This window comes from Anolis sagrei, chromosome 1 (genome assembly GCF_037176765.1).
Source record: "Anolis sagrei isolate rAnoSag1 chromosome 1, rAnoSag1.mat, whole genome shotgun sequence".
NCBI classification, from domain to species: Eukaryota; Metazoa; Chordata; class Lepidosauria; order Squamata; family Dactyloidae; genus Anolis; species Anolis sagrei.
The window spans coordinates 979124-996093 of NC_090021.1; the positions used below are offsets into that span (position 1 = coordinate 979124).

Below are 16970 nucleotides of genomic sequence, written 5' to 3' on the forward strand. Positions count from 1 at the left end.
AGGCCCCGCCCCCTATTCATTTTTATCAGTCCAAACTTCAGGCTGGAGTGGGAGGACACGCCCCCTCGATCCCAGCCTCCAATCGGATGGCCCTCCTTCCAAACCACGCCCTCTCCCGCACCTCTCATGTTTTCCTCTCCTTTAGCGCCACCTTCAGGTCGGGGTGGGAGGCCACGCCCCCTCGATTCCAGCCTCCAATCGGATGGCCCACCTTCCAAACCACGCCCCCTCTTCTCTTCTCCACCTTTAGGCGGAATGGGCGGCCACACCCCCTCGTTGCCGGCCTCCAATCAGATGCTCCACTTTTCAGGCCCCGCCCCCTCCTTCCCGGCCTCCAATCGGATGCTCCTCCCACGCCCCCTCCCTCTCGGCTTTCAGCCTCAACTTCACAGGCCGCAGTGGGAGGACACGCCCCTTCCAGGCTTCCAATCAAATTCCCTACCCTCCAGATCACGCCCCCTCCCTCCCGGTGTCCAATCAGACGCTTCTCAATCCTGGACACGCCTCCTGAATATTGGCCACGCCCCCTTCTGTAGACTCTCATGTCCCCTTCTGTGTTGGACTAAGGGTGCCTTTAGAGGTACTGGCCCTTTAAGGACTGAACCACCTCAATCCTGGCCACGCCCCCTCAATCCCGGCCACGCCCCCTGTCGTAGACTCTCACGTCCCCTTCTGTGTTGGAGTAAAGGTGCCTTTAGAGGTACTGGCCCTTTAAGGACTGAACCACCTCAATCCTGGCCACGCCCCCTCAATCCAGGCCACGCCCCCTTCTGTAGACTGTCATGTTCCCTTCTGTGTTTGACTAAAGGCGCCTTCAGAGGTACTGGCCCTTTAAGGACTGAACCACAAACCCCGCCTCCGCGGGGGTGGGCGGGGATTCAAAGTGGGGTGGTCCAACCATTCACAACAATGGTAATCCCCCTGTTGGCCGCTAGGGGGCGCTCCACTTCCTCCTTCCCTTCTCCCTGCCTCCCCTCGCAAGTATTTTGGTCTGCTCCGCGCCCATTGGCCGGCGGCGGAGGCGGGCGAGACCATTTCCAGGGGGAGGGGCGCCTCCTTCTTATTTCCCTCCCTCTCAGTGGCTCCGCCCTCCAATTCGCAAGATGGCGGCGGCGGCCCGGGAGGCAGCTTCCGGAGAAGAGGAACGCAGGTAGCGGGAAGAAGAGGAGGCGGCTTGAGAGGAAAGAAGGAAGGATGCACTTCTCCATCCCGGAGACCGAGACCCGCGGAGGAGGAGGAGGAGGCGGCGGAGGAGGGGGCGGGGACGGCGGCAGCTCGGCCTACGTGGTGCGTAGTGGTAGGCCCTGGCCCTCTGTCGGGAGGGATCGGGTGGGGGCGGAAGGGAGGCAGGGAGGGAATCAAAACAAAGCGCCGGGCACCGGAAGTGACCCCTTCCTCCCTTGCAGGCCTACAACATCCACGTCAACGGGGTCCTCCACTGCCAGGTGCGCTACAGCCAGCTGCTGGGCCTCCATGAACAGGTAGGTCAGTGCTGGGTGTGGGGAAGCCTGATGTGCCTCTGCCGGGAGGGATCAGGGGGTGTCTTCTGACTCTAAGGTCATTATACAGTAAGGATTGTATGGCCAATGTGTTCTGGCAGCACTTTCTCCTGACCTTTCGCCTTCCCCATCATGCCCCCTCAGCCTCTTAAATGGAGGCCTGCTGTGCTTCAGCCGGGAGGGATCAAGTGGTGTCTTCTGACTCTAGGGTCATTCTGTTATCAATGGTTGACTTTAGGGTCATTGTCTTGTAAGGATTGTATGGCCAGTGTGTTCTGGCAGCATTTCCTCCTGACGTTTCGCCTTCCCCATCATGCCCCCTCAGCTGCTTAAGTGGAGGCCTGATGTGCCTCTGCTGGGAGGGATCAGGTGGTGTCCTCTGAGTCTAGGGTCATTCTGTTATCAATGGTTGACTTTAGGGTCATTGTCTTGTAAGGATTGTATGGCTAGTGTGTTCTGGCAGCATTTTCTCCTGACGTTTCACCTTCCCCATCATGCCCCCTCAGCCGCTTAAATGGAGGCCTGCTGTGCCTCAGCCGGGAGGGATCGGGGGGTGTCTTCTGACTCTAAGGTGATTATACAGTAAGGATTGTATGGCCAATGTGTTCTGGCAGCATTTCCTCCTGACCTTTCGCCTTCCCCATCATGCCCCCTCAGCTGCTTAAGGGGAGGCCTGATGTGCCTCAGCCGGGAGGGATCAAGTGGTGTCTTCTGACTCTAAGGTCATTGTACAGTAAGGATTGTATGGCCAGTGTGTTCTGGCAGCATTTTCTCCTGACCTTTCGCCTTCCCCATCATGCCCCCTCAGCTGCTTAAGGGGAGGCCTGATGTGCCTCTGCCAGGAGGGATCAAGTGGTGTCTTCTGACTCTAAGGTCATTGTATAGTAAGGACTGTATGATCAATGTGTTCTGGCAGCATTTCCTCCTGACGTTTCGCCTTCCCCATCATGCCCCCTCAGCCGCTTAAGTGGAGGCCTGATGTGCCTCTGCCGGGAGGGATCAAATGGTGTCTTCTGACTCTAAGGTCATTATACAGAAAGGACTGTATGGCCAATGTGTTCTGGCAGCATTTTCTCCTGACCTTTCGCCTTTCCCATCATGCCCCCTCAGCCACTTAAATGGAGGCCTGATGTGCCTCAGCCGGGAGGGATCAAGTGGTGTCTTCTGACTCTAAGGTCATTGTACAGTAAGGATTGTATGGCCAGTGTGTTCTGGCAGCATTTTCTCCTAACCTTTCGCCTTCCCCATCATGCCCCCTTAGCCACTTAAGTGGAGGCCTGATGTGCCTCTGCCGGGAGGGATCAAGTGGTGTCTTCTGACTCTAAGGTCATTGTATAGTAAGGACTGTATGATCAATGTGTTCTGGCAGCATTTCCTCCTGACGTTTCGCCTTCCCCATCATGCCCCCTCAGCCGCTTAAGGGGAGGCCTGATGTGCCTCTGCCAGGAGGGATCAGGTGGTGTCCTCTGAGTCTAGGGTCATTGTCTTGTAAGGATTGTATGGCCAGTGTGTTCTGGCAGCATTTCCTCCTGACGTTTCGCCTTCCCCATCATGCCCCCTCAGCCGCTTAAGTGGAGGCCTGATGTGCCTCTGCCGGGAGGGATCGGGGGGTGTCTTCTGACTCTAAGGTGATTATACAGTAAGGATTGTATGGCCAATGTGTTCTGGCAGCATTTCCTCCTGACCTTTCGCCTTCCCCATCATGCCCCCTCAGCTGCTTAAGGGGAGGCCTGATGTGCGTCAGCCGGGAGGGATCAAGTGGTGTCTTCTGACTCTAGGGTCATAGTATTGTAAAGATTGTATGATCAGTGTGTTCTGGCAGCATTTTCTCCTGACGTTTCGCCTTCCCCATCATGCTCCCCTCTCCTGCTTAAGGGGAGGCCCTGTTGTGCCTCAGCCGGGAGGGATCAAGTGGTGTCTTCTGACTCTAGGGTCATTCTGTTATCAGTGGTTGGAAGAAATGGAGTGTGATTTTGAGGGTTGTATGGCAGCACTTTCTCCTGACGTTGACTGCTGGAAGAGCACTTTGGTTTTCTCGATGTTCAGTGTCAGGCAGAGCTTCTTGTATTCTTCTGCGAAGGTGTTTAGAGTGGCTTGTAGGTCTTCTGAATGCGCACAGACGACGTTGTCATCAGCATACTGGAGTTCTATAACAGCTGTTGTTGTGACCTTGGTTTTGGCTTTCAGTCTGCTGAGGTTGAATAGCTTGCCATCTGTCCGAGAGATGATTTCCACTCCGGTGGGAAGCTTCCCATCAACAAGGTGAAGTCTCATAGCGATGAAGATGGAGAATAGAGTTGGGGCAATAACGCATCCCTGTTTGACTCCTGATTCCACCTTAAATGGGTCACTTTGGGAGCCATGGCTGTCCAGGACTGTTGCCATCATGTCATCATGGAGGAGCTGCAGGATGTTCACCAATTTGGGCACCCGATTTTTTGAAGGATGGTCCAGAGAGAGGCTAATGATCTATATCCAAGTGTACCAACATGTCTTTAATATTCTGTGTTCTCTTATGTGCAACTACAAGGGGCTGAGGGGGAAGAGGAAGGGCTGTGAGGTGCAGGTATTTATATCTGTCGTGTCAGCACAACCAGTCAAGTTATATTACATTTCTAAAGGAACAAAGCAAACAAACAGACAAAATACAAAATTTGTGAGTTTGGTATTTGGTTAAATGTCCTTTGAGCAGTCTCTGTCCCCTTGGAGTGCCTCTGGTGTTGCCGCAAGGAGGTCCTCCATTGTGCATCATGTGGCAGGGCTCAGGTTGCATTGCAGCAGGTGGTCAGTGGTTTGCTCTTCTCCGCACTCGCATGCCGAGGATTCCACTTTGTGGTCCCATTTCTTGAGGTTGGCTCTGCATCTCGTGGTGCCAGAGCACAGTCTGTTCAGCGCCTTCCAAGTCACCCAGTCCTCTGTGTGCCCAGGGGGGAATCTCTCATTTGGCATCAGCCGTTCTGGGTTTGAGCCTGCCACTTTTGGACTCTCGCTTGCTGGGGTGTTCCAGCGAGTGTCTCTGTAGATCTAAGAAAACTATGTCTTGATTTAAGTCGTTGACGTGCTGGCTGATACCCAAACAGGGGATGAGCTGGAGATGTCACTGCCTTGGTCCTTTCACTATTGGCTGCTACTTCCCGGCGGATGTCAGGTGGTGCAAGACTGGCTAAGCAGTGTAATTTCTCCAGTGGTGTGGGGCGCAGACACCCCGTGATAATGCGGCATGTCTCATTAAGAGCCACATCCACTGTTTTAACGTGGTGAGATGTGTTCCACACTGGGCATGCATACTCAGCAGCGGAGTAGCACAGCGCAAGGGCAGATGTCTTCACTGTATCTGGTTGTGATCCCCAGGTTGTGCCAGTCAGCTTTCATATGATAATGCAGGTGAAACTTCAGAAGAAAATGGTGCCAGAACATGTTGTCCAAACAGCCTGCCAACCACACCCCGTTCTAGGCTCCATTGTTCCCATGTTTCTCTTCCGTGTCCACACAGCTGCGCAAGGAGTACGGGGCCAACGTGGTGCCCGCTTTCCCCCCGAAGAAGATCTTTGCGCTGACCCCGGCCGAAGTGGAGCAGCGCAGGGAGCAGCTGGAGAAGTACATGCAGGCCGGTGAGTGCACGCAAGGGCATTGCCTCCCTTTATGGCAGAGGGAGGAGGGGGCCCACCTGGATGCCCCTTGCGCCTCTGACCGTCCCTTCCCTCCGCAGTGCGCCAGGACCCCCTGCTTGGATCCAGCGAGATCTTCAACAGCTTCCTGCGCAAAGCCCAGCAGGTTAGGAAAGGGGGGCGACGGAGGTGTGGGGTGGGAAACCAACTGGGGAGGTCATGCTAAGCTACCTCCACGCCTGTCTTTGTAGGAGACGCAGCAGATCCCCACGGAGGAGGTCCAGCTGGAGGTGGTCCTCTCCAACGGGCAGAAGGTCAAGGTCAACGTCCTCACCTCGGACCAGACCGAGGACGTCCTGGAGGTCAGCCTCTCCCGAGGGGGTGGGAAGGGATGGAAGAGGAGAGGGCACACCCATGTTTCTGGGGTAAATATTGTTTTGAGAGGGACCCCAGGTGATGGACCTCCTTCCCCTCCCAAACTGGGGCAGGGGGCTTAGCTTTGGCCAGAGAGCCCTTCCCAAGGAGACAAAACGCCGGAAGATTCAGTCTCTAGCACAGCATATTCCAACCAGTGTTATTGTGTGCGTGCATGCGTGTGTGTATATATATACTAGCTGTCCCCTGCCAGGCGTTGCTGTGGCCCAGTCTGGTGATCTGGAAAATAAAGTAATGAGAAAGTATTGGTTTGCCTACTCTGGAATCTGCAACATATCATAGTCCTTTTTTAAGGATCTCTTTCAAATCTAAGATACTATATCTGTGTTTGTGAGAATCCTATCTATCTATCTATATTTATGACTGGATGGCTCTTTGCCAGGAGGGTTCTGATTCCATTTTCTTGCCCTGGTGAAGAGTCCACAGTGCTCTCTGGATGTAGGTGAACTACAACTCCCAAACTCAAGGTCAATGCCCACCAAACCCTTCCAGTGTTTTCTGTTGGTCATGGAAGAACTGTATGCCATGTTTGGTTCAATTCCATCATTGGTGGAGTTCAGAATGCTCTTTGATTGTAGGTGAACTATAAATCCCAGCAACTACAACTCCCAAATGTCAAGGTCTGTTTCCCTTAAACTCCATCTGTGTTCATATTTGGGCATATGAAATATTCGTGCCAAGTTTGGTCCAGATCCATCATTGAGTCCACAGTGCTCTCTGGATTTGGGTGAACTATAATTCCCAAACTCAAGGTCGATGTCCACCAAACCTTTCCAGTTTTTTCCGTTGGTCATGGGAGCCCTGTGTGCTAAGTTTGGCCCAATTCCATCATTGGTGGGGTTCAGAATGCTCTGTGATTGTAGGTGAACTATAAATCCCAGCTACGACAATTCCCAAATGACAAAATCAATTTTTTTGGGTGGAGGACATACATTGGACTGTTAGGTGTCTTGTGTCCAAATTGGGTGTCAATTCCCCCAGTGGTTTTTGAGTTCTGATGGTAGCACGAACTAACATGACATTTTTATTTATATAGATATATATACACAGTAGAATTTCGCTTATCCAACCTTCGCTCATCCAACGTTCTGTATTATCCAACGCAGTCTGCCTCTCACCCGAATCCACAGCTGTTTCAATACATTGCAATATTTTGGTGATAAATTCGTAAATACAGTAATTACCACATAACGTTACCGTGTATTGAACGGCTTTTTCTGTCGATTTGGTGTAAAACATAATGTTTTGGTGCTTAACTTGTAAAATCATAGTAATTTGGCATTTAATAGGCTTTTCCTTAATCCCTCCTTATTATCCAACATTTTTTATATATATATATATATATATATATATATACACACACACACACACACACACACACACACATGCATATGTACACATACATTTACACATACACTCATACAAATATATGAGTACATATATATATAAATAAAAATGCTGTGATCGTTCGTGGGATTAACATAACTCAAAAACTACTGGACGAATTGACCCCAAATTTGGACACAAGACACCTCTCAGGCCAATGAGTGACCATCACTCATAAAAACACCGAAAAACACAGCAAAAGAGACTTAAAAAGCCAAAAAATATAAAAATACATTACAACGCATGCACAAAACCACATATATACACACATATATATACAGAGTGGGCCACAACAAGGCGTGGCAGGGGACATCTAGTATATATATATGCACAGTTATACATATACATGTGTGTGTGTGTGTGTGTGTGTATGAGTCCGTGGTAGGAAGATTTGGGTCTCTTTAGCAGAGTAGAATATATCATAATTAGTAAATGAGTATATCGTAACCAGTAATTGTGTGTGAGTGCGTGAATATATATATATATATATACACACACACACACACACATGTACATGCACACATGTACATGCACACTCATACACACACACACATATGCACACCTGTGTATGTGTGTGTGTATATACATATACGCACACACACACACACACACACACACACATATATATATATATATATATATATATATATATATATATAAAGGGGACTCAAGGCAACTCACAACAAAGGCACAATTCGATGCCTTGAACACACATCAACCTAAAAGCAGCATATACAGCAAGATCACAGAATCTGAAAACATAGGCCATACATACATTCATACACACGCGTACAGTGTTTCCATGATAGGAAACAGGAAGACACAGGACAATGCTCTGGTATGCTTGGGAAAAAAATCGGATGTATTTTCATTCACTGGACCAAATTTGGCACAATTACTCAATATACCCAAGTTTGAATACTGGTGGGGTTGGAGGAGGATTGATTTTGTCACTTGGGAGTTGTAGTTGCTGGGATTTATAGTTCACCTACAATCAAAGAGCATTCTGGACTCCACCAACGATGGAATTGAACCAAACTTGGCACACAGTTCTCCCAAGACCAACAGAAAATACTAGATGGGTTTGGTGGGACCTTGAGTTTAGGAGTTGTAGTTCACCTACATCCAGGTAGAGCACTGTGGACTCAAACAATGATGGATCTGGACCAGACTTGGCATGGATACTTAATGTGCCCAAATGTGGACACGGGTGAACTTTGGGGAAGACAGACATTGACACTTGCGAGTTATAGTTACTGGGATGTATAGTTCACCTACAATCAAAGAGCATTCTGAACCCCATCAGTGACAGAATTGGGCCAAACTTCCCACATAAAACCCCCATGACCAACAGAAAAGGCTGAGGTTGTTGTAGTTTTTTTTCGGGCTATATGGCCGTGGTCTAGAGGCATTCTCTCCTGACATTTCACCTGCATCTATGGCAAGCATCCTCAGAGGTTGTGAGGTCTGTTGGAACTAGGAAAAAGGGTTTATATATCTGTGGAATGACCAGGGTGGGACAAAGGACTCTTGTCTGCTGGAGCTAGGTGTGAAGGTTTCAACTGACCACCTTGATTAGCATTTGATGGCCTGGCAGTGCCTGAAGCAAACTTTTGTTGAGAGGTGATTAGAGGTGATTTTTTTTCGGGTTCTATGGCCATGTTCTAGAGGCATTCTTTCCTGACATTTCGCCTTCATCTATGGCAAGCATCCTCAGAGGTTGAGAGGTCTGTTGGAACTAGGAAAATGGCTTTATATATCTGTGGAATGATGTCCAGGGTGGGACAAAGAACTCTTGTCTGCTGCAGCTAGGTGTGAATGTTTCAACTGACCACCTTGATTAGCGTATAATGGCGTGACAGTGCCTAGAGCAAACTTTGAGAGGTGATTAGAAAAGGCTGAGTTTCCTGATGGTCTTTGGTGACCCCTCTGACACCCCTTCATGACCCCTCCAGGGGTCCCGACTCCCAGGTTGAGAAAGAATGCACTAAAGAGAACCTTTGGCAGAAAAAATGAAATGCAAAGATACAGAATGGGGGACAATGCCTGGCTCGAGAGCAGTTCGTGTGAAAAAGATCTTGGAGTCCTCATGGACAGGAAGTTAAACATGAGCCAGGAATGTGATGTGGCGGCAAAAAAAGCCAGTGGGATTTTGGCCTGCATCAAGAGGAGCATAGTGTCTAGATCTAAGGAAGTCATGCTCCCCATGCTCTATTCTGCTTTGGTTAGACCACACCTGGAATATTGTGTCCAATTCTGGGCACCACAATTCAAGAGAGATATTGACAAGCTGGAATGTGTCCAGAGGAGGGAGACTAAAATGATCAAGGGTCTGGAGAACAAGCCCTATGAGGAGCGGCTTAAGGAGCTGGGCATGTTTAGCCTGAAGAAGAGAAGGCTGAGAGGGGATATGATGATAGCCATGTATAAATATGTGAGAGGAAGCCACAGGGAGGAGGAGGGAGCAAGCTTGTTTTCTGCTTCCTTGGAGACTAGGACGCAATGGAACAATGGCTTCAAACTACAAGAGAGGAGATTCCACCTGAACACGAGGAAGAACTTCCTGACTGTGAGAGCCGTTCAGCAGTGGAACTCTCTGCCCCGGAGGGAGTGTGGTGGAGGCTCCTTCTTGGGAAGCTTTGAAGCAGAGGCTGGATGGCCATCTGTCAGGGGTGATTTGAAGGCAATATTCCTGCTTCTTGGCAGAATGGGGTTGGACTGGATGATGCCCAGGAGGTCTCTTCCAACTCTTGGATTCTATGATTCTATGATTTGGGGTAGAAGGAGGGTGAAGTGGCCTTTCCAGGCAGGTCAGAAGCAAAGCCCCTCGAGCCACATTCGTTTAGGAAACGGGCTCCTTCCCCTCGGAGAAGAGGAAGAGGAGGGAGGGACGGTGGGAGTGACCCTCTCCCTTCTGCCTTCCTTGCAGGCTGTGGCCGCAAAGCTGGACTTGCCAGAGGACCTGATTGGCTACTTCCACCTCTTTCTGGTGCGAGAGGCCAAGGACGGGGCTTTTTCCTGTGAGTCTCCCCTTCTCTGGACCCCTCCCTTTTAGCCAGGCTCCTCTGGGGACGCACAGGAAGGAAACCTCAATGACCCAGGAGCGTTGGTCGGATTTTTGGTTTGAGGCGGGGGTCTACAAGGGTGTGGGGGTGTGAAGCCAACATAGGACTACCTCTGAGCCGCTTTCTCTTCCAGTCATCCGGAAGCTGCAAGAGTTCGAGCTGCCTTTTGTGTCGGTCAGCAGCCTTCGCAGCCCTGAGTTCAAGATCCTTCTGCGCAAGAGGTGGGGAGGGGGCTGCAAGGGGGGGGGAGGGGGAGGAGGAATGGGACCCCCTTGGGAGGCCCAACTCACCCAACACCTCCCTTCCTTTCCTCTGGGTCTCTCTGTCCAGCTACTGGGACTCGGCCTACGATGACGACGTGATGGAGCAGCGTGTGGGGCTCAACCTGCTGTATGCCCAAGTGAGTGGGGAGGGGCCCAAGTGGGGGAGGGCCCTTGCTGAATGGAGAATGGGCTTTTGAGGAGGGGGCCGTGGCACCCCCTCCCACCTCCAATGCAGCACTGTCCTCTCCACCCTCCGCAGACCGTGGCAGACATTGAGCGAGGCTGGATCCTGGCCAACAAGGAGCAGCACCGGCAGCTGAAGTCCCTGCAGGAGAAGGTCTCCAAGAAGGAGGTGAGGACCTTGAGGACCATGAAAACAATGTCTAGATTTCATAAATGTGGATTTTATCTGTGAATGAATTGTCTGAAAGATGAATGAATGAGAGCTCATAATTTTAGAGAGATCACTCTAAAATACAACTACATTCATGGATTGTAATTAAAAGTTGCAGAACTGTTGACATTGATGAGCTGTGACAAATAGTTAACTGTTGACATTGCCAACCTGATGAACTTTTGGTGAAAAACAACATGTTTACATTGGGTTGTTTTTGTATGTTTTTCGAGCTATATGGCCATGTTCTAGACCTCACAACCTCTGAAGATGCTTGCCATAGATGCAGGCAAACATCAGGAGAGAATGCTTCTAGAACATGCCTATATAACCCAAAAAACCTACAACAACCCTGTGATTCCAGCCATGAAAGCCTTCGACAACGTGTTTACATTGTAGGTTTTTTCGGGCTATATGGCCATGTTCTAGAGACCTCACAACCTCTGAAGATGCTTGCCATAGATGCAGGCAAAACATCAGGAGAGAATGCTTCTAGAACATGGCCATATAGCCCAAAAACCTACAACAACCCAGTGATTCCAGCCATGAAAGCCTTCGACAACGTGTTTACATTGTAGGTTTTTTCAGGCTATATGGCCATGTTCTAGAGACCTCACAACCTCTGAAGATGCTTGCCATAGATGCAGGCAAAACATCAGGAGAGAATGCTTCTAGAACATGGCCATATAGCCCAAAAACCTACAACAACCCAGTGATTCCAGCCATGAAAGCCTTCGACAACGTGTTTACATTGTAGGTTTTTTCGGGCTATATGGCCATGTTCTAGACCTCACAACCTCTGAGGATGCTTGCCATAGATGCAGGCGAAACGTCAGGAGAGAATGCTTCTAGAACATGGCCATATAGCCCAAAAAACCTACAACAACCCTGTGATGAAAGCCTTCGACAACTTGTTTACATTATCAGTGACAATAGCTCTTTAAGATAAGGAAATGTTTACAAGATTCCTTATGTCAAGACAAAGCTGCTTGCGTTACCAACGCCAATCAAGCAGAGTCAACATCTGCCAGGAAACTGAGATGGAGCCAGGATGTTTCAGGATGGAGGAAGTTTATCATTCATTTACAACTTTGGGACAACATCAGTGAAATATTGCTATATAAGAGACCTTATTACAATCCAAAAAGTGTGACAGACAGTGGGACCGTCCACCCGCCTCTTCTCCTTCAGGTCGCAATAAATAGATGATAGAGTGATAGACCTAAGAGAGGACTACCTTTAGGTCCCAAATAAAGTTAATTATTATTATTACTACTACTACTATTACTACTACTACTATACTAGGATGATATTATGCTTGTATGAATGTTTTAATGGTTTGAATTGATTTTAAGTTCATAGTTACATGTCGTAATTAGCTATAATTTCTTTGTACTGTATGTTGGCATTGAATTTTTTCCAATAGTATTTTTGTAAACCTCAAGGCCGTGGCCCACTGGTGGGCCATGATACTTAAAATAAGGCCCATGACTCGAAATTATTAAATATGATTTTCTGTGTTCTGTATCGGACACTAGAGCTGATGTGGTCTATCCAATGCAGTTTTCTGAATCAGCACCCCAAATAACCAAACCGAATCTAAAGTTGACCAAAAACAACTTCGAACCCTTTTGGTACTAATGTTGGACAGTGATCCCTGGTCAAGTGGTCTCTCGTCAAGTGGTCCCTGGTCAAAAAAAGGTTGGGAACCACTGTTGTAAACCACCTTGAGTCCCCCCAGTGGTGTGAAAGACAGTACAGTAGAGTCTCACTTATCCAACCTTCGCTCATCCAACGCCCTGTATTATCCAACGCAGTCTGCCTCCCGCCCAGATCCACAGCTGCTCAAAAATTGCGATGTTTTGGTTCTAAATTTGTACATACAGACATTAGTACATAACGTTACCATGTATTGAATGGCTTTCTTTCTATTTGTTGTAAAACATGTTTCGGTGCTCAATTTGTAAAATCTTCACAAATTCACAATAGGCTTTTCCTTAATCCCTCCTGATTATCCAACATTGCCGCTTCTCCAACGTTCTGCCGGCCCATTTATGTTGGATAAGCCAGACTCTACTGTATATAAATATAGCAAATAAATAAATGTAATTTCCCCTTGTTTGTTTGCCAATGTAACTGTAAGTTGTTTGTAGTTCCATAGAATTTGGATATCAATGTTGTTCTTTGTGTAAAAGTTCTGGCGTATCCTCTCAGGCTGGAATTGCAGGAAAAAGAACCTTTGTTTAAAAAGTATTCATGACATCAGCCCCTCCCTCCCTCCTCCCTCGCAGTTCATCCGCCTGGCGCAGACCCTCAAGTACTACGGCTACCTGAAGTTCGACCCCTGCATCACCGACTTCCCCGAGAAGGGCTGCCACGTGATTGTCGGGGCCGGGAACAGCGAGCTCAACTTCCAGGTCAAGCTGCCCAATGACCAGATCAAGGAGGGCAGCTTCAAGGTCACGCGCATGCGCTGCTGGAGAGTCACCTCCTCAGTGAGTCAGAGGGGATGTCCTGGAGTGGTGGTGGTGGTGGGGGGGGCTTGGTCCCTGGGGGTTGGGATCCAGAGCAGAGTCGTGCGAGGAGGGGCTTCTGCTTGACCCCTCCACCTCTGCCCTAGGTCCCTGTGCACAACGGCACCTCTTCGACGCCACAAGGCCCCCCCGCAGGAGGGAAGCCGGAGGTCAAGCTGGAACTGGCCTTTGAGTACCTGATGAGCAAGGACCGCCTGCAGTGGGTCACCATCACCAGCCCCCAGGTAGGTCCCCCCACAGACCCGGAAGTCCAGCGCTGTCCATTTGGGTACCTGAGGCAGTGACTCCTTTGCTCTTGGATGTTTCTAAGGCAAGCATGGGCCAACTCCCACAATTCCTAACAGCCTCAGGCCCTTTCCTTTTCCCCCTCAGCCACTTAAGCTAGATGATAGAGTGATAGACGTAAAAGAGGCTTACCTCCAGCTTGCGATAAATAGATGATAGAGTGATAGATGTAAGAGAGGCTTACCTCCAGCTTGCGATAAATAGATGATAGAGTGATAGACGTAAGAGAGGCTTACCTCCAGCTTGCGATAAATAGATGATAGAGTGATAGACGTAAGAGAGGCTTACCTCCAGCTTGCGATAAATAGATGATAGAGTGATAGACGTAAGAGAGGCTTACCTCCAGCTTGCGATAAATAGATGCTAGTGTGGTAGACGTAAAAGAGGCTTACCTCCAGCTTGCGATAAATAGATGATAGAGTGATAGACGTAAGAGAGGCTTACCTCCAGCTTGCAATAAATAGATGATAGAGTGATAGACGTAAGAGAGGCTTACCTCCAGCTTGCGATAAATAGATGCTAGTGTGATAGACCTAAGAGAGGCTTACCTCCAGCTTGTGATAAATAGATGATAGAGTGATAGACCTAAGAGAAGCTTACCTCCAGGTTGCGATAAATAGATGATAGAGTGATAGACCTAAGAGAGGCTTACCTTCAGGTCCCAATAGATATATAGATGCAACGCCTAAGCGGCTGAGGGGGGAAAGGAAAGGACCTGAGGCTGTCTGGAATTGTGGGAGCTGAAGTCCAAAACACATGGAGGGCCCAAGTTGGCCTATGCCTGGTCTAAGGTGTGCATGAAACATAAGTGAATTCCATGTTTAGACTTGGGTCCCTTCTCCAAGTGATCTCACATTGTGTGTCTGTTCCAAAATCCCCCAATGCTTCTGGTCCCAAGTGTTTTTGTTGAGAGAGGCCCAGTCCAATTCTCTTTTGGAAGAGCCTGGCACTCCCATTCAGCAGACAATTGAGGCTGATTTCGGCTGCAACAGAAAGGAAGCCTTGTGGGGAAAGACAAAGATTGGGCTGGGGCCTCTGTCCTTGCTGATGCCTCAGAGCCTCTCCCCTCCGCCCTCCTTCTGCTCCAGGCTATAATGCTGAGCATCTGCCTGCAGTCCATGGTGGATGAGCTGATGGTGAAGAAGTCTGGGGGCAACATCCGGAAGGTAAGCAGAATCACAAGAATAGGAATGTTTATTGCTGGTGTTTTAAGCTGTTTATGTTATGATGCTTTATACTTATTGTTGATGTATTTGGATGGTTGTTTACATTATTTCAAGATGTTATCTATTTTGGGTCCCGTGAGGGAGAAAAGTGAGATATAAATAAAGGTATTATTATTGTTATTGTTATTATGGGAGCCCTGGTGGCCCAATGTGTTAAACCCTTGTGCCAGCAGGACCACTGACTGATAGGTCAACGGTTCAAATGTGAGAGCGGTTTTGAGGGTTGAGCTCCCTTTGTCAGCTCCAGCTCATGCAGGGACATGAGAGAAGCCTCCCACAAGAAGGATAAAACATGAAAACATCTGGGTGTCATTATTATGTTTATATGACCGAAAGATCAGCAATTTGAATCCAGGGAGTGGGGTGAGCTCCTGTCAGCTCTAGCTTCTCATGCAGGGCTGTGAGAGAAGCCTCCCAGAGGATGGTAAAACATCAGTTTTGAGGGTTGTGCTCTTTCTGTCAGCTCCAGCTCCTCATGCAGGGACATGAGAGAAGCCTCCCACAAGAATAAAAAAACATGAAAACATCCGGGTGACATAATTGTGTTTATATTATAATATGCTTTTATTTTTATGCTTATATTGTTTTGTTAATCTTATGGTTATGTTGTTTTACTTTGTATGTTTTGTGATGTTACCTGGGAATCGCTCTGAGTCCCCTCGGGGAGATAGAGCGGTATATAAATAAAGTTTTATTATTATTATATCCAGATGCAATCATAAAATTGTATCCGGTGGTACAATGGGTTAAACCTTTGTGCCGAAAGGACTGCTGACCGAAAGATCAGTAATTTGAATCCAGGGAGTGGGGTGAGCTCCTGTCAGCTCTAGCTTCTCATGCGGGGCTGTGAGAGAAGCCTCCCAGAGGATGGTAAAACATCAGTTTTGAGGGTTGAGCTCCCTCTGTCAGCTCCAGCTCCTGCGGGGACATGAGAGAAGCCTCCCACAAGAATGAGAAAACATGAAAACATCCAGGTGACATTATTGTGTTTATATAATAATATGCTTTTATTTTTATGCTTATATTGTTTTGTTAATCTTATGGTTATGTTGTTTTACTTTGTATGTTTTGTGATGTAACCTGGGAACCGCTCTGAGTCCCTTCGGGGAGATGGAGCGGTATATAAATAAAGTTTTATTATTATTATATCCAGATGCAATCAAAATTGTATCCGGTGATACAATGGGTTAAATCTTTGTGCCGGAAGGACTGCTGACTGAAGGATCAACAATTTGAATCCAGGGAGTGGGGTGAGCTCCTGTCAGCTCTAGCTTCTCATGCAGGGACGTGAGAGAAGCCTCCCACAGGATGGTGTCCCCTGGGCAACGTCCCTACAGACTAGAAGCGACTTGCAGTTTCTCAAGTCGCTCCCGACATGAAAAATATATATTATGAGGCCCACTGGCAGCTGCATGGGGAGTGGGGAGCAGTATTTGCCTTCTATGACACCCCTTCTTTCCTTTTCCAGGTCTTCCGCAGGCGGGCCAACGGGTCCATGCAGCGCTCCAACAGTCAGCAAGCGGCCAAGTCCCCCCCTCTCCTGGTAAGTGGCCCCCTCCCCAAATCCCACAGCGGCCAATGGGGCGGCTTCTCCCCTTGACCTTCCTGTCCGTGTGTTCTGCCAGGATTCTCCAGACGCCGGTTGGGACGCCATGGCCAAGGTCTCGGTGAGTGAGCCCCCCCACCCTCTGCTCCCTCCCTCCTCAGGCAAAGGGGGGGGGGGTCTCAGGGCAGAGGCCCGGCCTGACCCCTCTGTTCTTCCCCAGAGCAAGCTGGGCTCGGTCAGCCTGCGGGCCATCAGCCATTCCAGCTCTTCCGCGGACATTGGGGCCAACGACTTCCATGGCAACTACGCCTTCGAGGGCATCGGCGACGAGGACCTGTGAGGGCCGCTCGCTCGCTCGCTCCTCCCTCTGTGGAATGTACAACCTGCTCCGGGTTGGTGATCTCCATGTGCCTCAGCAGCCCCCCCGCCGCGCCCCCCTCCCCGCAAGAAAGAGGCAGCCGGCGGGGCCCCCCTGCGTTCATGCCAAATTAGGGTAGAGCGGACCCCGGGGCCCGGCGCCCCCCACAGACTCCTCCAGCATAACGGCTAGGCTTGTAATCGCGTTTTATCTCTCTCTCTCTCTCTCTCTCTGCTGTTTACAGATAAACAATAACAATGTTTGTGACTGACCATGATTAAATAGATCGTGATTGGAAATGGACGTGTCCTAGTCTCACCCCCCCTCCCTTCCCCATATGTATCTTTTGCTTTATCCTGGCTCCCCCCCCC

At 49.2% G+C, this 16970-nt stretch overlaps 1 protein-coding gene across 1 annotated transcript; it reads left to right on the forward strand.

The window, feature by feature from the left end:
• The first annotated feature begins 1023 nt into the window (after positions 1-1023).
• Positions 1024-16898, forward strand: SNX17 (sorting nexin 17). Its single transcript, XM_060754817.2, has 15 exons — positions 1024-1287; positions 1407-1481; positions 4993-5110; positions 5209-5273; positions 5359-5469; positions 9858-9948; positions 10127-10214; positions 10324-10393; positions 10516-10608; positions 12942-13145; positions 13271-13408; positions 14558-14635; positions 16164-16238; positions 16321-16362; positions 16462-16898. Exons 1-15 carry the CDS (start codon positions 1195-1197, stop codon positions 16579-16581), a joined length of 1461 nt encoding a protein of 486 aa, XP_060610800.2. The 5' UTR covers positions 1024-1194; the 3' UTR covers positions 16582-16898.
• Positions 16899-16970: the final 72 nt, after the last annotated feature.